Genomic DNA, 26,697 nt, shown 5'->3' with positions numbered 1-26,697 from the left:
CGCTGCAAACGAGCCGATCGAAATATCTCCTCACTGACACTCTTGTCAACTAAAACAGCGCGGCTGACTAGAGCATCAGTTCTGGAGATATCACATTCAGAACGTGGACTGTGTTGTGATCGGCCAGCCAACGAGAGCTTTTCCACTGTCCTGTGATTGGCCCTCAGATACGTAGTTCCCCCTCTGGCACGATGGATGCTCTGCATCTCAGCAGCTACAACGAGAGTAGTTCTTCTCCTGCGGTTGAATGTACGCAACCGGATGTGCCCAGAGTGGTGAGGTTTCCTGATGACATCATCAACAAACGGAATTGCCATTTCGCTTTGCAGATCCCAGGAAAACAATAAAACTCTATTTTCTCAGCAGTGACTGAACTAAAAACTAAACTAAAAGCAGCATTAATTGGAGCTTCCTCTTTAATATTGCGTATAGTAGGAGGTGCTAAAGGGTGTTTTACATACAGTGATTGAAGAGATGTTGCCTGCATTAAAACCAGCTAAAGATAAAGATGACGTTTCTGCACTTATGTATTGCTATCCAGAAAAATCTCAAATATATGACCCATGACTTTATCATACCGTTCTGATGCAGTAAATCATGCCTTTATTTAGATTATCCACTTGTCCAGGGTGTACCCCGCCTATCGCCCGATGTAGCTGAGATTGGCACAGCACCCCCTGCGACCCTCTGGTGGAGGATAAAGCGGTAGATGATGACTGACTGACTTGTCCATGTGTATATAAGAACATGCCTCTTGCAAAAATATTAATGATGTAGTCCCTGTCAGATCATCTGTAGTGAGTTCATGGCTCTGTGCTCTGTGTGATGCTTAATTTTGGATACCATCACCGGATAATTAATTAATAATCTCATACAGGTACTGAAACACTGTGCCCTGTTAGAAAGTTTGAAAGTATTAGAGCTTCATTATCTAACACATCATTGTGACAGAAACACAGATGAATCAATCAATATTTTATATAATTGCTCTCATCACTGACTTGATTGAAACCCCCTTTAAAACCGTTAAAAGCTTTTTCTAATTATCTAAAAAAACTGCACAAATACGTCACAATAAAACAGTTTGGATCAAATACGAACATTGGTCTTCATGCAATCATATGACTAATCCAAATTCAAATAACATTGAACCACATGTAATAACTGTAATATTTAAATGCAGGTTAATAAAATAGAGGTATAAAAAAAATGGCGCAAATGCTTTCATGCACCTGACCTGAGGCTACAATATCTACTCAATGGACAAACTAAACATGTTTTTTGAGTTAAAGCTAAATAAAGGCTACATAGGTTTCCTAACACACTTATGCTGCTTTCACACCAAACTATCTACCATGCTACGGAATCACTTCAGTACAGTTTTGTTGGGGCAGTCGATGTATTTTGGATGTAAGAGAAGAAATTTCTTTACATAATCAACCATGGCTAATATCAGACAAACCCACAACCCCACCTGGAGCTGGAAACAAATTGGCAAGTTTCCCCATTTACTTTGGGAGCTCCTTATGGATGACAATCACTTCTAGCAACACTTTCATAGCACTCCAGGAAATCACAGCCTGGCACAGCTAGCAAGTTGTCATTAGCTGCTTGCTGCATACAGCGACAGTTTCTTCTCTGCAGACTTTTACACAAGAGATAGAGTGCATATAATAACCCTAGGAGATATTCTTGGTGGGATTAGGCCCATGGACTTACAAAATATATACGTATAAAGGTAAGACCAAACACAATTTTTCAATTTTAATTTAAAAAAAGAGAGAGATCAGCCAAAAAAATATATTTAAATATTAAAAAACTGAATTTGATCTTTTATCAAAAATTGTATTTAGTTTTTCTTGCTATCATATTGTTGAACAGTATGGAATTGATTAGAGCATAATTAAAAGCTTTTAAAACAACTTAATGTTTCAATTAAGGTCAAAATAGAAATATAAGTTTCTATTTTAGGTTCAAATATTTGTACATCCGACGAGTGCCTCCCCAGTCATGAACCTCACTGTATGTCACTGGTTGTAAATCATCAGTAATTTCAAATGTCTTATTTTTAGACTTTAGTATTTGAGGCAGCAGTTTCCCTGTCAGCTTAAACTGTTGTTCATGATGGACTTTGGCAGAGGAGAGTGAGCAGTTTAACTGTAACTTCAGTTTACCGGTGAAAGCTATTAAGTTTTATAAGATCCCTCTTGCCAACAGAGGGAGCACACAGCTCAGGCAACACTTGCCACATAAAACCACACAAAACTGAACTAACTTTAACCATATTGTGTTCACATATTCACAATAATTGAACAGAAAGAGACAGAAACACTAGAAGTGATGTTTATCCGTAACTGTTGTCATAGCTATCCCTCTATTCTCAGTTGCGTGTCTACCTGATTACAATGACTGTGACTCCTTCCTCTCCAGACTGCTGCTCGGAGCCCCTCCCCCACAAGCCTCTACCTCCCTGCCGGACAGAAACCAGAGGCAATAGTCCATGAATTGAAGGTAGCCAACTAACCTGCCAGTGTTAGTAGATTGTCTTTTGTACACATGAAAGAAAAGTTGACATGAATCAGCTAAAAAATTTATCCACACTGAACTGGCATTTTGGAAGTGTAATGAGTCAGGGAACAACCCAAATGCAGTACACGGAGGCAGGCAGACGGTTTGGAATGACACTTATTTACGAGCAGACAGAAGACAGGCAGGGAACAGGCAGAATCCGTTATCAGGGGCGGAAGGCTGAGTAGATCACCGGGGCAGAGACAGAGCAGGCATTGTCTGGGGACAGGCAGGGTCGATACCGGGGAATCAATCTGAATAACGCTGGAGAGACTAGTGCAAGCGACGTAGAACAATCTGGCACTGAGTGAGCTGAGAGGCAAATTTATATACCGGGTACATTTTTGATCAGAGCTGAGCCCAACAGGTAAGGAGAGTTGGACTAATGAGCAAAGAGTGGCTGGCAGGGACGACACTTGATGTCCGCAAAAGTGCAAAGTCGGGTGGGGGGGGAGTCCGAAGAGGGGCTAGTACTCATCAGAGACCGCCACACCCATCCCTTGATCCTCAGCTGTGGAGAACAGGTTGTCCTCAGAGGAGGAGGGACCCTCAGGGCTAATGACGTCAGCATCAGGTGGCGAGCGGAGGAGCCTGTGGTTTCCAAGAACTCTGGACCACACCCTCTCTGATGAGGGTGTGGTCCAATATGTGCCTCGCAGGGACCCAGGACCTCCCATCCGGACAGTAGCCCTCCCAGTCCCCAGGTATTGAAGCCCTCTATCCGGGACCGCAGGAGACAACGAACGGTGTAAGCGGGCCCCCCATCAATGAGGCGAGGAGATGGAGGAGGCCACCTTCTTGGACTCCACTTGGTCTCCTACATGGTCAGTTCACCCCAGAAATGGCAGCTTGGTCCCCTCAAGCCAGTGTTGCCACTCCTTCAAGGCCAACTTAAAGGAGACATATTATACCCTATTTCCCCAAGTTAAAATAGTTCCCTGGTGTCCTAATGAATATGTCTGTGACATGCTTTGGTCAAAATACCATAAGGATGAAGCACCATGTGCCGTCACAGGAAGAGACGTCCGACACAAGGATCAAGCCGAACACATCCGAACTGTAAATCAGTTAAAAACACTTAGAGACAGCACCGCTGATCGCCAGTGGCAAGCTGCATGAACTGCCACTTTATGTGACTGTATCAGACTGAGTCTGTGCTCCGGTCATGGAGGACGTACTGAACAAATATTGTGTGATATGCTACTCTTCTTGTGTTTGGAGATTGTTTGGTGTTCACCTTAAGATAAGTTTTATTTACTTCTATTACTTTACTTCTACTTCTACTTCTATTTTTGGTGTATTTCTGAAGCAGCGTTACAGCACAACATACAGGCCTGGCATAAGTGCTACAGAGTTTAGAGTTATATTTGGGGTGTTTCTTGTTGATGAAGACATTTCTTTATGGAAAACTTATTTAAAAAGAAAGTACAGCAAAAGTTTTGTTTACGTGTGGATAAGGCCTGAAAGTAACAAAATGTAGGATTTGTTCTGAGGTCCTGTTGTGATTACAACTGTCAATAACCAACTGTTATGTATGCTGTAAAGTAGAATTGGGTAGTTATTTTTGTGGCACGGACCCGAAACCAGAAGTTACATAGTGCCAATGCAGGTGATGTAGACCTGCTCAGGCTTTGAGTGTGAATGTCACCATTGTGAGTTGATATACCCTCAAAAACTATTTTTGAGACATTATTTGAAGGTCGAAATCCTACATTGTGCTACTTTAAAGCTGCTGTCAATGAAACAAATCTGTGAGAACCATCTTAAGACATGGACACAGGCTCTCATTTAGTAGAGTGGCTTACCAATCAAAAATGGTCAACACATTCTTTTATCATAGACCTAAGCTGGTGTAAATTCTTTAAACGTTTATCCTTGTGTCCCCACTGTCAGCCACGTTGTTATGGCGCATTTCCACCGGCTCTACTTGCCTCGCCACGGCACGGCTTAAGTAGCGTTTCCACTAGCATAGTACCTGCTCCGGCGAGGTTCCAAGCGTGCTTAAGTAGGTACTATGCAATGATTGGTCAGACTGCCGGCCGCTGATTGGTCAGAGTCCCGTCACAGGAAGAGACCTCCCACACACAAATCAAGCCGAACAGCACCGAACTGTAGATCACTTAAAACTACTTAATAATCCTAACAACGTGGGTTAATCTCCAACAACTACCAGGGAAATCTCTATATTTAACAGGAGTCTTTTAAAGTGGAGTGGTGTATTTAGGGACGAGTAGGAGGCTGTACTCCGGTACTCTGGAGACGTGTGGACAGAAATCAAACTGAACAGTGCCGAATTGTAGATAAGTTAAAACTACTTAACAATCCTAAAAACGTGGTTTAATCTCCAACAATTACAGAAGTCTGGTGTAAGGTCACTAGTCACTCAGCCGTGCAGTGATGACTCCGCCCACATTAAGTAGGTACTTTTTTGTAGTGGAAATGCAACCTAATCGTGCCGTGTCGTGCCGTGCTGTGCCGAGGCGAGGCGGGCGAGTAGAGCTGGTGGAAATGCGCCATTAGTGAGAGCAGCATCCACGGATCGCCTCACCCCTTTGTTGAATCCATGCCTCTTTGGCTGCAGTCATCCTTTTGACTATAGGAACAACTGTGGTGGAAGAAGAATTGAGATGCATAGAGCAATGTAAAAGTAACACAGTACTAGTACATTTTTGAGGTAGACATGTGAAACTTCCACTAAAACAGTCTATCAGTTAGTAAAGTAAAAAAAACACAACAATGATGTAATACACTGTACTACAAAAACACCACTGGATTCCTGAAACATGTTTTAGTGTCAGCTGAATGTGAAGTTTAAAAGAGATGAAAAGTAGAAATACAATGACAGCCGTCCTCATGGAGACCAAAGGCTGACCCCTAATTTCTGAGGCTAAGTAGAGGCTGTTGAAATGTGTAAACCTGTGTGTGCGTGTGTGCATGGGTGTGTGTGTGCGTGTGCTTGTGTGTGTGCGTGTGTGTGTGTAGGTGCTGGAGGTCCATGAGAAGCTAGACAGCCAGTGGACCCAGGAATACGTTGAAGATCACAGTGAGAAAGAGAAGGCCATTGTGAGGCAGATGTGCAATGTAGGTTTGTTTGTTTGTTTATTTATTTATTTATTTATGTCTTTCTTTCTTACTTTGACTTAACGCTAGTACTGTAGTATTATATTGTATGTGGAGTAATACACTAGAATACTCCCTTATAGTATATAACACCATAAATAATATATATATATATATAATACTGTATATGGTGTAATATACTGTACTATAATACTCTCAAAACATAGTATACATGGTGTAATATTGTAGGGTTTATTGTAGTGTATATTTTCACTCTGATGTGTTCTGCCTTTTTGTATAGCTGTCGATATCTTATGATATTTTATTTCTTATTTTATTTTTCTTGTTATGTACTGTATATTTTGTTTATTTTTCCTCATAATTAAATGTGCTGTATAGCTCATACATTCATATCATATTGTATATTGAACATTAAACCTAACTTAACTTTGATTTATAAAGATGACATGACTGTAATCATTTACCATAATCTCCGGATTCACTGAACTTTCATTTATGTATAATTAATAATCATACACCATGAGTGAAATATCACATGTGATATGGGAAATATGTGTGATTGACAGCAGTTGTTTCCCTCTCAGGTGGTTTGGAGGAAGCTGGGTGATGCCACTGGCTCCAAGCCTTCCCTCAGACAGCAGCTGTCAGGAAACTATTTGAAAGGAGCATTACAGTTGTCAGACAGCAAGTGAAGATGCCCAGGGTCCAGGAGTTTGAACTGGAAACATTTCAGCCAACTGTTTTATTTCTCTGCTGACAGATTACATTAAACTGAGTCATAGTGGATGTGTAGTTTGTCATAGTAGGACATTGTGCTCTGTGTTGTCTCTGGAAGACTTTTCCAAAGGCAAAAGCATGTGTCATGATGTGGGCCTTAGTATAGAGCTCGTCACATGACTCAGGTTTGCTCACAGTGCCATGTTGACTGGAAAAGCTCCTGAAAAATGAACGCCCAATGCCAGTTTCAAGCTTAGAGAGTTCATCGGATATTGAGTATAGAAACAGCCAGAGTGGACATTATTCCAGACCTGCAATATTATAGCTTCAACTTTCTGATAAATGGTAAATATTTATGTCGCGCATTTTAGTCTTGATGACTTTACATTAGTATTTGCCATTTACCCACTCAACACATTTTCTATCACACATCTTTCGTTTTCACAACCGTCAGGAGCAACGTGTGGTTAAGTGTCTTTGCCAAGGACACATTGGCATATAGATCGGTGGAGCTGTGGTAGCTGCTGCTTGGTTCATGTCACCTACAGGCTTAATGTGACATATATAAACTTAACGTGGCTTGACGTCGCAGAAACAAAACCGGCAGTCTTTAGCGTTAGTCAGGTTGCTAACGCACTCCTTTAGCTTCATATTATGAGCGTGCTCCAGTGTTTGGTGATGTAAAATGTACAGATAACAGTACCGTTTGTGCAGAATCTTAACAGTACCCTGGTACCGACCCAATTAGAAACCAGTACCAAAAAGTACTGGTCCTCGGTATACATCCCTGCCCATACCTACAGTCAATTTAGAGTGTCCAATTTGCCTAATCCCCATATTGCAGGATTTTGGACTGTGGGAGGAAACCAGAGGACATTGAGAAAACCCATGCACACACGAGGAGAACATGCACATTTTATGCAGAAAGGCCCTTGTTCTGACTGGGTCGCAAACCTGGGTCGTTTGCATGTTCTCCCCGTGTGTGCGTGGGTTCTCTCCGGGTTCTCCGGCTTCCTCCCACAGTCCAAAAACATGCAATGTGGGGATTAGGTAAATTGGACACTCTAAATTGACCATAGGAGTAAGTGTGAGAGTGAATGGTTGTTTGTCTCTATCTGTGTGTGGCCCTGCGATGGACTGTCGAACTGTCCAGGGTGTACCCCGCCTATCGCCTGATGTAGCTGAGATTGGCACAGCACCCCCCGCGACCCTGATGGAGGATAAAGCGGTAGATGATGACTGAGGTATATACAATCTAATTTATATAATAGACATAAACAATTTACGAATAGTTACATTTTTTATATATATATTTACATTTTACATAATGTTTTATTACTTATTAACTTATTTTGAAATGCTAAAACACGGAACAGAACAATTACAGATGTATGCATTAACACTGCTAACATTGTTCATGGTGGTAAATCAGTGGTAGAGTTGTCTTTCAACTTGAAGGTTGTGGGTTTGATTCCTGGCTGAGCTAGTCTACATGCTGATGTGTCCTTGGGCAAGACACTTAACCCCATGTTGCTCCTGATGGCTGTGCCAGCTGCATGTGAATTGGTATGAAAGATAAGCAAAAGCAAAAATGCACATATACTGTATATGTGCTGTGCGAATGGCAACACTGTAGTGTAAAGCAGGGTTGAGTGGTTATGAAGACTAGAAAGGTAAATACAGACCATTTACATTACTATTATTAGAGAGATACCCAACAGTTGAAAGACATAACAATGATGTTCCCACACAACTAAGCTGCAGGCTTAGTTCCATTAAGTAAAGTACATATTTCCAGAAACGTCCTCACCCCTACCACGTTCACACCAAAATTATATACTCCTTCCCCATGCCAATCTGATGACATACTGTATATTATCATATCAATAGCACCACCAAATGGCAGTGTTCAAAATCTCACAATATCAAATACTTTATCAAAAAAGTTAGAGAAACCATTAGGCAACCATTAGAAATATTCTTCTGATTTCTAATGGTTTCACTAGTCTATGTGAGAGGTTTCACTAGTCTATGCGAGAGCTTTCACTAGTCTATGTGAGAGGTTTCAGTAGTCTATGTGAGAGGTTTCAGTAGTCTATGTGAGAGGTTTCACTAGTCTATGCGAGAGGTTTCAGTAGTCTATGCGAGAGGTTCAGTAGTCTATGTGAGAGGTTTCACTAGTCTATGCGAGAGGTTTCACTAGTCTATGCGAGAGCTTTCACTAGTCTATGTGAGAGGTTTCAGTAGTCTATGTGAGAGGTTTCACTAGTCTATGCGAGAGGTTTCACTAGTCTATGCGAGAGCTTTCACTAGTCTATGTGAGAGGTTTCACTAGTCTATGCGAGAGCTTTCACTAGTCTATGTGAGAGGTTTCAGTAGTCTATGCGAGAGGTTTCAGTTGTCTATGCGAGAGGTTCAGTAGTCTATGTGAGAGGTTTCACTAGTCTATGCGAGAGCTTTCACTAGTCTATGCGAGAGGTTCAGTAGTCTATGTGAGAGGTTTCAGTAGTCTATGTGAGAAGTGAGTTTGGATTATGGCCTATACGGCCCCTCATAGTGCCGCCCTTGCTTCCAATCAGCCAATGAGAAGTGCTCTGGGTCCCTGAACTTCAGGCCACACTGCAGAAACTGAAGCGTGCGCTGTACACGTGCATGCACGCGGAACCGTTCAGCAGTACACAACGCTGCAGGCGCTGGGAGGATATCTTGGCCGGGCCCCACCGACCAGAAACAGAGGACACGCAGCATCCGGCACAACCAACTATTCAACCAACTACACAATGTGTCTACAGAGGAAATTGCGTTCATCAAATGAAAACTGCAGACATTTCATTGGGGACAAATTTATTATTAACTTGTGCTCAATGACATTTTTGACACAGGAAAATATAAAGGCTTGCAATCCTCACCTGCACAGCAGCACCCTCTGGTGGGGCACTGGCCCCTATTGCCAAGACGCCACTGGTAAATGTAAGACTTCACAATCAAGTTTCACATCAACCAACATGGTGAAACAGAGACACACAGAAGGAAGTACTATGTTGAGCACTGAAAGTGGCATACATCTTTCACTTTAGTCTGTATTCATTAAAAAATAAAATATTTGACTATTGGACTGTAGCTCAATTTATAATTTGTCTTCTATACTAATTAATGTTTTGCATTTTGTGTGTTGTCAGAACTTGAACTTTTCAATTAGAAAACTCTTAGTCAGCCCCTGACATTAGATTCCAAGTAGGAATGAGCTGATACTGATACTCAGTATCAGTCTAACACTGGTCAAAACCACTGGATCAAATATTGGACAGATAAAAATGTGAAATCCGATACAATCCAAAAATTCTATATATCGCAGGCTATCGCACAGATGGTAATTAATCTGATGTTAGTGATATCCATGATGTCCTCGCGTAGTCAGGACTATAGTCCCATGCCACAACCTCTCATTTAACCTGGTACAGTCATCCTATGTAAAGTGGCCTTAGTAAAAAAACACACCATCTTTGATTCCACCATCCTGTTAAACTTTCTTTCTTAATCGGCATCTTGTTTTGTGGTTTCTTTATATATATATATTTATATTATATTATTTATATATATATAAAGTCTGGTCTAATGTTGCACAAAATTGAATACTGCCAATGTCTTCCCATATCCTTCCATTTAAGCTAACTGTGGCATTGTTTATCAATTATTTATTAAAATACTGATATTGATAAAAAGCTAAATTAATGAGGCTGAATCAATTCATTTGGCTATATTTTGCCTTCTTTTGAAAGGTGCTGCCAAAAGGAACTTTAACATGAATTTGACATTTCCAGTATCATCCATCCACAGGAGGGTCGCTGTGCCTATCTCAGCTGACATAGGCCCTGGACAGTTCACCAGTCCATTGCAGGGCCGCATATAGAGACAAACAACCATTCAAACATTCAATCTCACACCTACAGTCAAGACGGAGAACCCGCAGAAAACCCACGCACACACGGGGATAACATGCAGAAAGACCCTTGTTACACTCGAGGCTCGAATCCAGGTCTTCTTGCTGCAAAAGGCAAGAGTGCTAACCACCCCACCTACTGTGTGGCCCATTTCTAGTATCAGTATCATTATTATTATAGTTACTAGAGCTGACTGGCTGAACGGAGGTGGGAAAAGGACAAACTATATGTGTCTCTGGTGTTACAGAGGGCCAGTCTATCAGATTACCAGAAGGCTGTAAAAGAGGCACAATTTCTCGCCTCTATCAATTCAAGTAGCTGCAACCATCCTAGGGTGTTAATTAATTAATTAATTACATATACGTACATATACATATACATATATATATATATATATATATATATATATATATATGTATATATATATATATATATATGTTAAACTCTATAGTGAACCCATATGTGAGAACTTATGATAAGACACAAACTAGCAGCTTTCAAGGTTCCCTCCCTAGATACCAAGGCATCAGGCATCTGGACCGGGTCCACATATCGCAAGGCTTACTAACTACATCAGTATCAGTATATGTATCAGACCTGGCACACTGCTCGCGAGAATCTGCAGTGTCATCTGAGTTGGAGAGCACATGAAACTGTCCAACTGCCCTTTGGACACTCTCCCTGCCAGAATCCTGAAGGAGGTCTTTAAGGTTATTGGCTCACATCTTGTTAATCTCATTAACACTTGTCTAAGGGCCTGTTTCCACCGGCTCGCCTCGCTTTGCCTCACCTTGGCACGGCACGGAACGGTTAAATTGTGTTTCCACTTGCATAGTACCTGGTACTTTTTTTAGTACCTGCTCTATGCGTGACATCATCAGACCGTCCACTGATTGGTCAGAGTGTCACCCCAGAAAGAGACATCCGACACAAGAATCAAGCCAAACAATGCCGAACTGTAGATCAATCTTAAAAACGTGGGTTAATCTCCAACAACTACCAGGGAAATGTCTAAAATCTCAATATTTAACAGAGGAGTCTGGTGTCTTTAGCGTCAGCAGCACTGATGATCGCGAGCAACATCACAAACACTGCCGCTGTATTTCAGTTCAGTGACTCTGTCAGATGGAGTCTGTGCTCAGGTCATGGTGGAAGTACTCCACATAGCTGGGGGGCACAGGCCTTGAGCACCCTGGGTCGTTTGGAAAGCGGCTCATGCTGAAAATAACTGCAACATTTTGTCACATTTAGCTTCACACAAAGTTTGAAAAAGTGGTGGGAATTTTTGAAAGTCACTTTTTAGCACATTTACAACAAAATTTGTTATTAAATAGTTTAAATAGATAGATTTAAATAGATCTAAATATTAAATGTTACACCTAAATGTTAAATCTAAATGTAAAATCTAAATTCTTAATCTAAATCTAAATGTTAAATCTAAATCTTTTTGGTGAAACTAAATATACACTCCACTGTCGGTCACTTTCTCTAGCCTTTGAGGCGAGTGGGGCGAGCATCCATGGGCTAGCGGAGAAAGTGTCTGAGAGTGGACTATACCACTATAGGGATGGGATGGGGATTTTTTTTGTTTTTTTAGGTACATATTTTGAATTTCTTTTAAAATTCAGTAGAACGTTGACACTTTCTGTTTGTGTACATTTCCTACTTCTATTGATTCTTATTTTATTGTTTTTTCTTACTGTTTTATTGTGTATTTTACACCTGCTAACTTATAGAGTGCTTTTTTCTATTTTATTTTTATATGAAGCACTTCGAGTACCTTGCAGATATTGTAAAGTGCTATATAAATAAACATTGATAGATTGCTTATTAATCTTTAATAGTCAATAACTAATACTAAAGCACATCTTTATATGGTACTCGCTTGATCTGGGGTACTGTTCCCAAACAATTCTATATACATACCCATTGAATACTACCAACACACTCATATTCTCAGTGGTTTATTATGTTCTCACTTAAAAAAAAACCTTTACATCCGAAACAATGTTTAAAACAGTGTGGTATTCACAACATTAAATGTTTTCATACAACATTTGATTGGCACCAGCCAGTTCTTAAAAATTTAATCAATAAAAATGAGAAAGGAACATTTTTAACTGCAACAACTGGAACTGTAGAGGTTTCGACATAAAAAAGCAGAACAAAAAAAACCTTAAACACTGTACAATGGATAAGAACTGCCTTTCTTTAAAATGCTATGAACATGAGTCTATATGTGCTGAGACATTTGTTTCATATAGTCTGTGGTGGTGTTGATCATTCAAGGATTCTTAAGTGTGTTTGTTCGTTATACTGACATATTCTGCATAGATTTTAGCCAACTAACAAAGAGCTAATAAAATCTACACCTGCTTGAGTCTATGATATCAAACAATATGTTTGACACTACTTGCTGCTAGACAACTTATTTTACCGACTCTTCCATACAGAAGTCTATAGAGAAAATCAGGGCTTTTATATCACGGCACACAGGGGTTATTGATCCACTGCTGCCTACATCAGTAAACGTTTTGGTGCTGAAAATCTTTCAGTCAGATTTACCTAATTAACACAAAGTTACCAAATGTGGCAGCAATAGACCAGCAGCTCCCGTGTGCCTGTGAACTAAAAGTGCCAATTTAATTTTTGGACTTGGGTGAGAGACAGTTATAGACTTCAGTTTTCAGCTGGAAAAAGGCTTTTTAAAAGGCAAGATAATGAGCCAAAAATACACTTAACAGCGAGTGTTTTGTTAACTGGCTAAAATGTGTTTTTCCTTGTGTTTCCGCTGGCAGATTTTTTTTCAGTGAAAGCAAGCCTCAGTGTGTCAGGCTGGTTTTTGACTTGAGTTACTAAGGAGTTCACACAGCAGTTAGTGATGACAGTATGTCAGTACTTGAACAACTATCCCACAACTATAACACTGCTAGTTCAGCTCACACCAACATGAGTCTCCAGAGGGGGATCAGAAACTCCCAGATTACGAGCATCAACCTTCTTTTTTCTTATCATGTAAAGAAGAGATTCTGAAGTAGTGATTTCTCATACCATAAAAAGTAAAAGCAATGTTTAATGTGCTCACTGTGGTGACTTCTTATCAGTCAGTGCACTTTTAAAACCTATCTCATCCACGTACCCAGATTCAGCCCACTGATAGGGGGCATTCCAGGCGGCAGTGGAGGAGGTAACTGATTTTGTCCTATGGTGGATGGCACTGGGTAGCCATTACTCAAAGTAGGTGGCATCCCCATGACTGAGGGAGGTGGAGGTCCAAGCAGGTAGCTGTAGGCAGGGATTGGGGGAGTGTGGTAGGACGTGTTGCCCAGGGGATAGTGGTGGTAGCCAAGTGGTGGGGCACAGGCCTGGGGCACAGTGGTGTAACAGGAAGCTGCCTCCGGTATCGTCATGGCCTGCAATTTCTGGTAGCCGTCGCTGGAGACTAGGGAGCTGGAGCTGGGTTGTTCCATGGGTGGAGGAGGTGGTGGAGGTGGGCAGTGGGGTAAGGGTGGGAGGGCTGGTTGAGAGGGGAGTTCTGGAGCTGAGGGATAGGAGGAGGAAAAGGACGGTTTACGATCTGTGGGACACATTTCCTAATACAATATAAATGAAAAAGATTGTTTACGTTTCGCTCAGTTTCCTTGTGGATGTGGCCTTAGGGGACTTTTGCACACCATGTGACAGATCGTGCTTTTCAGCAACATGCTCTTAAGAGCCTGGGTCCTTTCCACATGGAAACCAAATGAAATGTAAATCTTTTTCTTTGTCGTGAATGAAAACATATGGAAAAGATGACACGTCAAGATGATCGGAACTGATCATGAACACTGATCAAAATGACTCACTCCCTCATTCTCTACCGCTTTATTCTCCACATGAGGGTTGCGGGGGGGGAGCCGGAGCCTATCAGAGTTGACATAGCCCTGAATGACGGGGAACACCCTGGACAGGTCACCAGTCCATCAAAGGGCCAATACAAAGAGAAGAACAACCACTCACTCCCACATTCACGGTTCTCCAGTCAATTTAGAGTGTCCAGTTAGTCTAATCACCAATTTTGGACTGTGAGAAGAAGCCGGAATAGCCATGCAAGGAGAGAAAGGGCCTTGTTTGAACTGGGATTTAAACTGGTGATTGTCTCGCTGGGGCCCCAGTGGTTAGCACTCTTACCTTTGCAGCAAGAAGACCTGGTTTGAGCCCCGGTTGGAACAATGGCCTTTCTGCATGGAGTTTGCATGTTCTCCACGTGTGTGTGGGGGTCTTATATGGGGATTAGGTAAATTGGTCATAGGTGTGAATGTAAGAGTGAATGGTTTTTTGTCTCCATGTGTGGCCCTGCGATGGACTGGCGAACTGTCCATCGCCCCCCCCCCCCCCCCCCCCCCCCCCCCCTCCCCCCCCCCGACCCTCCGGAGGAAGATAAAGCAGTAGATAATGGGTGGATGAATTGTCTTGCTGTCAGTGGTAGCCACTGCCCTGCTGGATGGCCCCTCATCGGAATGACGATTAGCTTAAACAACCCCTCTCTATCCGAATGAAATTTCTTTAGGAACGGGCCTTATCAGACCAGTATTCAGCTTTGTGTATTTACATAAAGCACTTCTATACCAATCCAGCTCACCAATCATTAAGATTATTTGTATCCAAGTAAACAAAGTTGATGATGGAGAACGGCTGACAGTGTTTAAATAACACAAAGGACACAGACCGGCTGTTATGGACACTGGTGGAGGAGGCGGAGGAGGAGGTGGCGGAGGCTCTAGACTCGGGAGCTCTGGAAAATAGAAATACATTTATAAAGACAAACTATATATAGTAGTAGTAGTAGTAGTAATATGGTATTTGACTTAGTGAGCTCAAACTGGTGTGTTTGGTGTCTCATAGCTGAAAAGGATTGGTTCTTACTTGTGGCCTTGTTGTCTTCTTTAGATGACAGCTTAAAAAAAAAGTCATAAAATCCTCAGTTCAAGACATACAGTAGATACAAGCGTATACATAACACACACTGACATTAGCAGAGATTTAAAAACCCTAAATTGAAGTACCTGAGCTACTTTGGGCAGTCCAGGGCTGGTCTGAGGAGAGGGTTTCTTGGCCATCACTGGTGCTGAGGGGGTCAGGATGGTTGGTGGCAAGGGGTTTTCCACTGTCGCCCCCATCCCTCCATCTCCAGGTATCTGCTGCTTAGCCTGAGAATACAAGTCCAGGATCTGGTGGCAGATGTCTTCAAGATGGAGGAGAGCAGGGGAGAAAGGGGGAGTAGCAATGGGAACAGGTGAAAAGGTAGAAACACTACAAAATATTATATACTACACATACTGGTTTCCTATAAATGACAGACTGTGGTGGCTGACACAGTTTCAACATGAACATGAAGCTTTCATAGAAGGGCTGAATGATATTGGAAATAAGTGACATTGATATATTAAGTCTTTCTGCTACATATATACAATTTATATTGTGAGATGAACAATTATCCAGGAATTGTCTGGTCTGGAATGGAGTGAAGAGAAGTATCATCTGTATAAAAATGAGTAAAATCATCTTTCTTTTTTTTAACTTAAAGGGGACAGCATTAGTTTATACTAAATACAGTTTTATTATTGTGTCACACTAACATCAGTGATGTTAGGGGTTGGCGATATGGGCAAAAACTAATATCTCAATATTTGGGGGATTTTGCTGATAATGATAGTTCGTCAATATACTTTTAAAATTAGATTTTAATTGTTTAAGTCATTAATTGTTGCTTACAGATTATATCAATGGACACAGTGTTTCGGGAAAACAACCTTTATATTTATTATTTTTCATTTTTAAATGTGTTCATTTTCAGGCTTTTTGTCAGTCAGCAATAAACTCATGTTACAAAGACAAAACCTTAATCTTTCATCTGTCCTGAACTTGTGAACACACACAGAATTTAGCCAGGCATCTGACACATGCTGCAAGGCACAAACCTTTAAAATGTTACAGAGAGAAGACAAACCCAACAATTCACACAATGAGCAAGCACTAGGCATCAGTGGAGTGAAAACCTTCCTTTAGACAGGAAGAAATCTCTGACCGAACCAGACTCAAAAGCCATCTGCCTCGACTGATTGGCGTGAGAGGAAAAATGGGGGATAGGGGAGACCTGGTTTCTTTGCTCCTTAAAACAAAGAAATGCTTAAAAGTGTTGTTCTTCAAGGTTCTGAAAACACTGATCAACATTGTATGGACCAACAGATTAATTGATTATAAAATTAATCTTTAGATGAATCTATATTGTGACTATGAGCTCAGAATAACAACCTGTACGCAGCTTTATATCCTGATTTATGTCATACATCGGGATATAATATTCAGTCTCAAAATATCCTGATATTATTTAAAAGCCATATCTCCCAGCCTTATAGAAATATTGATTTGATTTATATTGTGATAAATATCAATATTGAATTATACAAAAAAGTATATTGTATTTTTCCCATATCTACCAGCCCTATGTGTACATTGCAGTGCTGATTCTTAAACAATATACTGTGCAGCCCTAACAGATAAGAAAGCAATTCTGTGAGAAACACTGCACACATTAATAAAATACAGTGCATCTTACCCTCCAGCACCTCCATGGGTACATCATGGACAAACTGCTCCCACCAGCGCCGGGAAGACTGTTTGGATGTCCACTCCTGGATGTCAAACTTACAGAGACGTCCAGCCAGATACATGACAGCCACTGCTATGATCTGTGGCTCCCACTGCAGCGCCACCATGGTGCAAAGGCTTGGTACAAACACAACAATATTATTTTAGTTGTCATTATTACTTTTTTAAAGTTTTTTTTAAGTTTGTCTGGCATATGGAATATTCTAGCAATGTTACTAGGAGACATAGACCTGATGCCTTATAACATGTAAGGCTAATCATATTTTTTATATTTACCATCAATGTAAATTCTAACTTCTATTATTTGACAAGAATACAATTCTGATGATTACAATTCAAATGATCCAAAATAGAGAGTGAATATAGTGGCCTTCACGTAGCATAAAATCATAGCCTAAAATGTATGATTTGTCCATTCTGGGCTACTGCACATGATGGGCCCCATACAAGTAAATCTACCCCAATCTAACATAAAGGGCTTACTCTAATGTGATAATAAATGAATGATAACATAACTATTAATATCATATTTAGTTTCTGCTGATGTGAGGATGGTGCTGATCAATAGCATATACTCAGACTACAGGTAACAATTACTTTTTATGATCAATTAATCTGTCAACTATTTTCTCGATTCATTGACTAATCTTTTAGCCTATAGAATGTTGATTGGTTTCCCAAACTTTGAAATGCTGTTTTGTTCATAAAACAAGATGAATGGATTTTAATGATGTTACCAGATTATATTAAATTTTAAGAAATTGAAAACTTCAGAGAGCTTGTTTTGACTATAAAAAATACAGTACATTACATTACATGTCATTTAGCAGACGCTTTTATCCAAAGCGACTTACAAGGGAATTGAGAACAACCTGCCCTAAACTACAATCTACAATTTGTAATAACATTTTGCACTTTGTCACTATCAATAATGAATTAATACTGACTAATTACTAATTAATAAATAAACATCAAGTACTTATATATCATTACGCAAAATGCAAGTTGAAGAAACCAAATAATGTTTCAGAGGAGATTTTAAATTTATCTAAATAACATTGTGTGTTTTCACAATATCTAAAGATGTAATTATATATAATCTGTAATATAACGATGAACTTTTGTTATGAAAGTTTTGTGGCAATAATTACTGTTGCAGATGCACAATATTATTATCCCTCGATATAACTAAACCAGTAGGTTGAATAAGCTGCTACTGCCTTGACTTCTATGCTGGTGCCCACTACAGCTATTATTCTTTAAATGTTTGTGTTTTTCAAGAGAATGTGCAGTATATGCAAGGTTACTGCAACATGAGTATTAAAATATGTTAATTTCACTGCAGAAGACACAAAATGATCTCTGCAGTACAGGGAGACACGTAGAGTAAAGAACATACATATTTGGACAAAGACACCCCAAAGATACCCCACCACAATCAATCCGAAATGAAACAATCAAGATGTGATTAAAGTGTAGACCAGGGGCTCAGAAATAATTGTACAATTGACTAATAAGCAGTTTCATGGCCAGGTATGTCCTGTTACCTCACTATTCAGGGTCAGACCAAGCAGATAAAGGATGATTACAAGTGTTGAATTTGCATTTGGTGGCTTTCACTGAAATGTTCAATATGAGGTCCAAAGAGTTGTCAATGCAAGTGAAGAAGGCTATATAAACCTATCAGAGAGATAGCAAAAACATTAGCAGTGGCCAACTCAACAACTTGGTACATTCTTAAAAAGAAGGAATTGAGTCTTGACATAATATCGGGGGTTTCGGCCAGATTTATTGTATCTGCTGATTGGGATTATGGTTGACAACACTGAACTCCTTAAGACCTTCTATGACTCAGCTTTATGGAGTGGTCTGCTGGGGCAGTAGTATCAAAGCTGCGGACAAGAAGAGGCTGGACAAAAAAGCCAGCTCTGTCCTTGGATGTCCCCCTGACCCAGTGGAGGTGGTGGGAGAGAGGAGAATGGCTACCAAGCTATCATCTCTGATGGACAATCTCTCCCACCCCCTGCAGGACACAATCACAGCACTGGGCAGCTCCTTCAGTAACAGACTGAAACATCCTAAATGTCTGAAGGAGTGTTATCGCAGGTCGTTCCTTCCTGCAGCTGTTAGACTGTACAAACACTGCTCTCAGTAGAGCACACATAACCAGGCTCCTCATTCCTTCCTTCTACGTGCAATACTGTGTATATACTGTACATAAGTGCAATATACTTATTTATGCTGTAAATATCAAGTCCATACTGTGTATATTCTGCTAACTGTCTATAATGTACATTCTACATTCTACATTCTATTTTTATAAGTTTAAGTTTAAGTGTTAATATCTTTTTATATTCTAATTTTCTTTTTTGGTAATGCATGTTTGTTATTTATTAGCTTTATCTTTACTGTCTTGCTGCTGTAACAATGTAAATTTCCCCACTGCGGGACAAATAAAGGACTTCAAAATTGACTTCAAATTGCTCAGGATTGAGTATACATATTACTCCCTCCCTCTCTGGCCTGTACAAAGCCAACTTCCTGCCACTAATTTGCAGGATTAAAGATGACTTAGCCCACTGGACGGCTCTTCCATGTCTCCTTTGGGGAGAGTAAACCTCTTCAAAATTAATAAAGTATAAAATATACTTTTGTAGAGGCTATTTCAGATGATGAGTTGCAGTTTATGGTTGTACACAGGCTTCAACTTACTCCTATAAAACATAACAAATTCAATCCTCTGCTTTTGTGTGGAGAGTAAGTTCTGTAAACAAAAAAAAAAAAGAACAAGAACTATTTTTGTCAGGAATGTACGTATTGTTATGCATCCGTGTTTCTATGTTTCATGCTGTATTGACAAAGCTAGAAATAAAGAGCAATATTTTTTTAATTTAAAAAAAAGGAATTCATACCTTCATCAATGTAAATACAGAGGGTTTAAGTGGTGCAAACCACTGATAACACTCAAGAACAGGAAGGAATATCTAAGAAACTTCTGGCAAACAGAGGCGAACAAAATGTATGTCTTTGTCCAAAAATATACGTACCTAACCGTATATATAATTTACTATCAGTTATCAGCTCAAGTACTCCCAATATATCGGCAAATTCCAATATTGTGCATCCATAATTATTGTTCTTGAATTAAAGTCCAACTCTAACAGTGGTTTACTTTAAAATTATCTCATAAATCATTATTTAAATCATCATTATCAATAACTCAGCTCACCTGTCATTCACAAAGGTCCAGGCCATCTGAACCAGCCTCTGCACCTTGTTCTTATCACCTTAAAAAAATCAGATGTTACACAATGATTAATCTAAATAGGTTTGGAAAGCTTACTATGTTACTTCTATACATTTCTGACACCAACCCTATCATGAGGCTCTCATGAGCATTTATTTCTTTACTTTTTTTATCAATATTAAATGTTTGAGGGAGAATGTGAGGTAGTGTCCAGCTGTGCTCATGTCTGATGTTGCCTCTGTACTCTTCAGTACTGAGCTGTCTTCTTCATTCTTCAAACTTAACTCATTACTGATTGAAAAGACTTCTTCACAGATCTCAAAAACCTTGACGACAGAAAACTCCCCAAACAGAATGTGTACAGAATTAACCAAAAACTAGTAAGATGCACCTTTGAGCTGCTTTGCATAGCGCAGAAGGAATTGGTAGGGATGTTCCACCTGCAGGTCAAACTTGATGGTCTGCAACAGGATGCGCTCCAACACCATGACCTCCTCCTGTAAGAGATGGTACTCTTTAAAAGGGATATCTCAGGTTTTCGAAGTGTGGTTGAATGAAGTACTGAAAACATCCCGTTTAAAAATAACCCAAAAAGTTGGCTTTATAAATGAGGCAGAGCAATTCTGACTAAGATTTCCACAATGCAGAAAACGAAGACGTTAGCGTCACACAACCAAGGTAACGCCTCTGACAAGCCCCCTGGCAGGAAACAATGCAGTTGATCGCAGTAGAGAGCACAGAAATCAGGCAATGTCAGAAAACTTTTCTCTTTTCCAGCAGTTATCTCTGTGCACTTGTGTGCACAATGTAATCTCTCTAATTTACTTGAAAGTTGGGTGAAGCACACTTCTGGGTGTGGACGTAGCCCAGACTAGAGCCGGGTGATAGAGTTCTTCACTTTCTGTTATGCACTTAAAATGACCTGAAAATTCAAGGTATTAGCCTATGTTTTGGTTTGTTTTGTTTAAATGTCTTTAAGAAGGCATGATGATTCTTTTTATTTTTTGAAAGTACACTTAACTGTACATATCGTTAATAACTTGTATGGTAAAATATTTAAAATAAATAAATAAAAGAGGAAAACCAGAAAAAAATAAATGGAATTTAAGGAAAAAAGATTTCATAGGGCTATATGACGCATTCCTGTTCACACAGACCTTGGGGTCATCTCCAAACTGTGCAAACTGGCTATCGTTGAGCAGGTTGCGAGCCGTTTTGATGATGTCTTTGCATTTCTTTGGAGTTTCTTCCACTTTGCCTGCGAGGAAAAGACAGCATCCTCCTGTCACCTGCAGTTATACACAACACAGAAAACATCATAATTATAAAAGGAGCAACTTGAGATACAGTTGAAACCAGAAGTTTACATACACTATATACAAAGTGTATCAGAAGCTTCCAAAGACATGACATCTTCATTTGGGCTTTCTCAAATTGTTTAAAGGCATAATAATCTTAGCGTATGTAAAGTTCTGACTTTGAAGAAAGTAATAAACATTGTCTAAAAAAATCCTTCTCTCATTATTCTGGCATTATCAAATAGAAATAATTTTGGTAATCCCAACTGACCTAAAACAGGAAGAGTGATTGTCTGATTTCATGTCAGACAGTGAGAAAACAAGCATATGTGTCTTTTTAAATAGTGTATGTAAACTTCTGGTTTCAACTGTACATGTAATGATATGAAACAGGTAAGTGTGGTCAGATGTGAGGTTGTGGGTCTACCTGGGATGACCATGACTCACTGACTAATAACTGATATGTACACGTTTTTATGTACACATTAAATGCAGATATGTAATGCCTTCAGGGGTGATGCTCAAAGATTGTCTCATATACTTGCGAATACTACCATAAGACCACAAAAACATGGAGGAGTAAATGAAGTATCTGGGCCCAATTATTGATAACAAGCTTACATTATGGAAAGTGCTGTTACTTTTTAAGAAAGCATAAGTTTGTGAAGTATGGGTTCTTAAAGGGAGAGTTAAACTTTTTGGAATTGGTTCTGAAAACATAGCACCAAGAACCAGCCTGAGAGAAGATGGCTCACTCTCACTCAAAACATAATATTAACACGTTTACTTATTTATTTCTTATACGTTTTTTATGACTGGAAACTTGAAACTCTCCTGCACCAAAGTCCATTGAGAAAATCTGCATTTTTAGTTTGCAGTGACAGAATCTGCTGGTCTACTGCTGCCACGGTTGGTAAGTTTGCATCACTAATGACTCATTTTAACCACAGAAGTCACAAAATATAACATTATAATATAACATTTGAATTTACTGATGGAGGCAGAAGTGGATCCACAACTCAAGTGAGCCGTGATGTAAAATCTCTTTTGATTTTGTCTAAGGATTTTGGTGCAGGCAGTGAACAGTTTACAACCTAGCATGGACTTCAGTTTAGAGGAGACCAAACGTAGATTTTATTATTAGAGAAGTCTGTTTGGGGGGCAACGGTAGATCAGTGGTAGAGCAAGTTGTCTTTCACGTGTCCTTGGGCAAGACACTTAAACCCACATTGCTCCGGACAGTTGTGCTGGCAGCATGTGAATGGGTATGAGTGATGAGCGATAGAAAATGTGCTGCACATAAATGTGTGAGTAAATGGCAAAAAATATAGTTTAAAGCAGCTTTGAGTGGTCATCAGGACTAAATACAAACCACTTACTAATGTAAATAAAATCTACCATGTTTTCAGTGAGAGCAAGCCTCCATGTTTCAGGTTGGTTCTCTGTTGTTTCTTTTAAAAACCTGAACTATCACTTTATGCTTTGTATGTCCCGTCATGTTTGCCATGTACGCTTCAACTGCAAATTCCCAGTAGCTGCAAAAAAAAAAAGTTTACATTCATTCACACTTACATATCTGGGGAACTGCTTGAAGGAGTGAAACATGTAGAAGCGGTGAAAATAAACAATTCCTGTGGCCAGTGTGTCATAGTGTCTGGGACCAGAGGTTAAGAAGACTGACTGCAGGTAGATGGAAGGAGACCACAACACACAACTAATTACCTCTGTGTTCGAATTACGTGGGAGCCAATAGGAGCTGAGCTCCCATTAAAAGGTGCTGGGCTCCTATGAAGGTAGTCAAATTGTAAAACTGTGGGGGTCTTAAAATATAACTAAAACCCAAGGGCCTAGGTCTGTCTATGGACGTGCACAAATTATGTGAGTGAGCGGAGTTTACATTCATAATTGCAAGTGTATTCCATGAATATAAGACCTCCCCCTCAATATCACAGAAAGCCTCATATTTGTGACAACACTCAGTATTGAAGCAGAATCATATCAAAGTTACCACAGTGAATTTGTACGTGAAATTTAGCTCTACACTTGGAGGGAGCAAGTCAATGTCATCACACTCAGTGCATGCCTAAAGGCAAAAAAGCCACAGGATTTTGATTTGACAATGTTCAACTTAAAGCTGGGTGATTTGGCTTTTAAATAATATCTGATCTCATAAAATAAAGTTAATAGCTTTCATTTAAGATAATATTTGCTATATTTATTTGGCTTTTTTTGTCATTAAATCAAGGATTTTTGTGTTTTAGAAAAAACGAAATTGCCTATAAATATGGTCAAATTCGGCTAGAACACAAATAATTAGGCTTAAAAGTGTTAAGAGAGTATTTAACAAATGTATTCAATTTAACGAATATGATGATGATTATCAATCAGGAAAAGTCATCACAGCTATCATAATATGATTTTCCAAAGTCTACGACCATATCTTGTCTCATATCATGATAAATAAATATCCATATACTGTATTGACCACAGATCTCCTGGTGACTCCCGCTCCCTCTGGCAGCGCCAGAACTGTTATTTGTCGATAAAATGCAAGAAAAATATTAAAAAGGATAATCTAAAAGTGATAGTTTTGTCCACTAATCAAAATTATTCAGTCCGATTAATTTCTTTGTTACATGGAGCAAAGAAACTAGAAAATGCTCACATTAAATAAGCTTTTTAAAAGTATGTGCGCTTGTTTGAATTATGAAAAAAATACCGAACAAAATAGCTGTCGACTAATTTAGTAATCAATTAATAATTGCAGCCCAAGACATTGCGGAACTATAGTGGAGGAGGATGACGTTTGTCAGCTAACATGAAGCAACTGAAGGATACAGCCCGAGCCGTGTGCCCACATCAAAGATGAAACGAGCCCCCTCTCTGCGGTACCGGGCCTCGGTGCCGGGGTCCAGTCCCTCGGACCGAGAGGGGGTGTGGGCCAAGTCCTTCTTGTCCCAGTACCAGCATGGTCTGATAAGGTCCAGGATGACTACTGCTCTCGCTGCTCCTGCTGCTGCTGGAGATGGAGGAGGAAGGAGAAGAGGTGAACACTGCCGCTGTGCTCCTTCTGCCGCTGCTCCGACCAGCACAGTGTTAGAGAACCTGCTAATAGCTACTCCACTCACATGCTACCATGACTCACGAGAAGAAGAAAAGAAACAACACTCGTGTGTAAACAGTATCCGCTTCTAAATCGAGATTCTCACCAGAGACTTATGGTGAGTGCTTCAGTCCACCTTAAAAGATAACGGCTGTAGAGGATCACGGATTTTTCGGAGGGCTTTGGTGACGGAAGTGACGTAGCGTCGTACACAGGGACCATGGATGTATTATAAGAACTGGATAGAGCACCGCCCCCTCTGCCTTGAAGACAATTTTGTAATGGTGGCCACTTGTGGTACTGCAACAAAAAATACTCATGCGGCCCAAAAAGCAATTTTCCCATTGACCACAATAGTAAAAGAGACGCCTATAAAACTGTTCACAGGACACCTCGAGACATGGACATAGGCATGTATAGATCTTGATATTCTATATTTTTAATTCATGGAGTTTCACATTTGTAAACCTTCCTAAAGGCCATAAAAAGCCCATAAAAATCTTATATCCCAGAGTGACGTCACAGCTGTGTACGAGCACAGCAAAGCGCGGCCATTAGTGTTGAGAAGTTCGACTCTTTTTACTGACTCGGATCTTTTACTCTCGGACAGTAAATTGAACAAATCTTTTTTTGAGTCATTTTGTTCATTTCATTAATTTTTACAGCGGGTGGCGCTGTAGCCCTCTTGTGGGACCGCAGCTCTCAAACACTTACTTAACACATATGGAATCCTAGGAAAGCAAATACATACCACAATGAAGTGAATTGTGTCCTGTATCCTCCCTGCCATTGTTGTTTAACAGCATGACTAGGTAGCTGTCACGTGACAAATGAACAAGGACCTGAGGACGCACGCACAGTTGAGTGAGTCGTGAACTAATTATTTCTGTTTCCTGTCCTGCTGACTGAGCTTATGCAGCTATATAGCTAGATATACTGCATGAAAATGAACGGATCACTCACTGAGATGACTCATTACTCCCGAGTCATATAAAAGATTAGTTCATATTGAACGAATGTTCACGAATAACACATCACTAGCAGTCATGTGGCGTCTCAGGAACGTCATCGTACGTATTTTAGGGAACCTTACAATGTGAAAACTTTATGAGAAATGTGAATAAATGAAGGCAATGATGGGTTTTCTTTTACATTTTTTAAAATATTACAACAAAGCAGTTTTAGTTATTTATTCGTCGCTCATTAGGATTTATTTTCAAACTTATTATCGATGTATTAACAAGCTACTGTGTGGATTCATACTGACATGACGGTGTGGACTGTGGAGCTGTGACCGTGTTATGCACTGAGACCTGCGCGAATACGTCCACGTAACGATGTGTCCTGTGAACAGTTTTACAGGCGTCTCTTTTACTATTGTGGTCAATGGGAAAATTGCTTTTTGGGCCACATGAGTATTTTTTGTTGCAGTACCACGAGTGGCCACCATGACAAAATTGTCTTCAAAGCAGAGGGGGGGCAGTGCTCTATCCACTTCTTATAACATCCATGACTGGTACACCCTGGGTATATCCTGGATATAGTGAAAAAATGTGTTCACCAGGAGCCCAGTTCCCTGCCAAATCCGTCATTCATTGAATGCAGTTCATTCGTGCAGTACGTGAGTGAGTGACACAGCGCCACTTTTTTTCAAAGAGCACAAACAGGAGAAATAAAACTTTGCCAGGGTAGCTAATAAGTTATTAAAAAGAGAAAGAAATAGACGACCAAACATTGACAGTTTTAATTGCCTTCTTGTTGCTAGAGCCAGAAATCAAAGAAATATAGTGCACAACTTCATGGGTAAAAGAGACAAAATTAGGTTTTTTACCATTGAATTTACATTTATGAATATGAAATTATGCCAATAGAATTTATAAATTAATAATGAAGTACATATTCTCTCTATTTTGAGTTCTATAAAAGCAAAATACCACATTCTCCCATAATAAGACAAAGTCTTTATAAATATGGTCAATGATGAATCTGCTGAAGTTTTGCCAAAATGATCTGGTGTGTGAACAATACCAAAAGAGGTGTAAAACAGTTTCTGGGTGGTCTTCACAAAAAGAACAGTTTGCATTTATGTCT

At 39.9% G+C, this 26,697-nt stretch overlaps 1 protein-coding gene across 1 annotated transcript; it reads right to left on the bottom strand.

Annotated features, from left to right (window-relative positions):
- Positions 1–12,255: 12,255 nt before the first annotated feature.
- Positions 12,256–25,396, bottom strand: LOC131444882 (cyclin-K-like). The gene is made up of 11 exons (XM_058615584.1): positions 25,358–25,396; positions 24,342–24,634; positions 23,076–23,157; positions 21,363–21,494; positions 20,597–20,702; positions 20,188–20,245; positions 16,906–17,075; positions 15,353–15,531; positions 15,213–15,243; positions 15,016–15,081; positions 12,256–13,848 (listed from the first exon to the last, which is right to left on the bottom strand). The coding sequence occupies exons 1-11, from the start codon at positions 25,394–25,396 to the stop codon at positions 13,430–13,432; spliced, it is 1,575 nt and encodes a 524-aa protein (XP_058471567.1). The 3' UTR covers positions 12,256–13,429.
- Between the last annotated feature and the right edge of the window lie 1,301 nt (positions 25,397–26,697).

This window comes from Solea solea, chromosome 18, assembly GCF_958295425.1.
Source record: "Solea solea chromosome 18, fSolSol10.1, whole genome shotgun sequence".
NCBI classification, from domain to species: domain Eukaryota; kingdom Metazoa; phylum Chordata; class Actinopteri; order Pleuronectiformes; family Soleidae; genus Solea; species Solea solea.
Note: the sequence above shows the minus strand (reverse complement) of the source record. Positions and strands in the feature narration are given on the sequence as shown.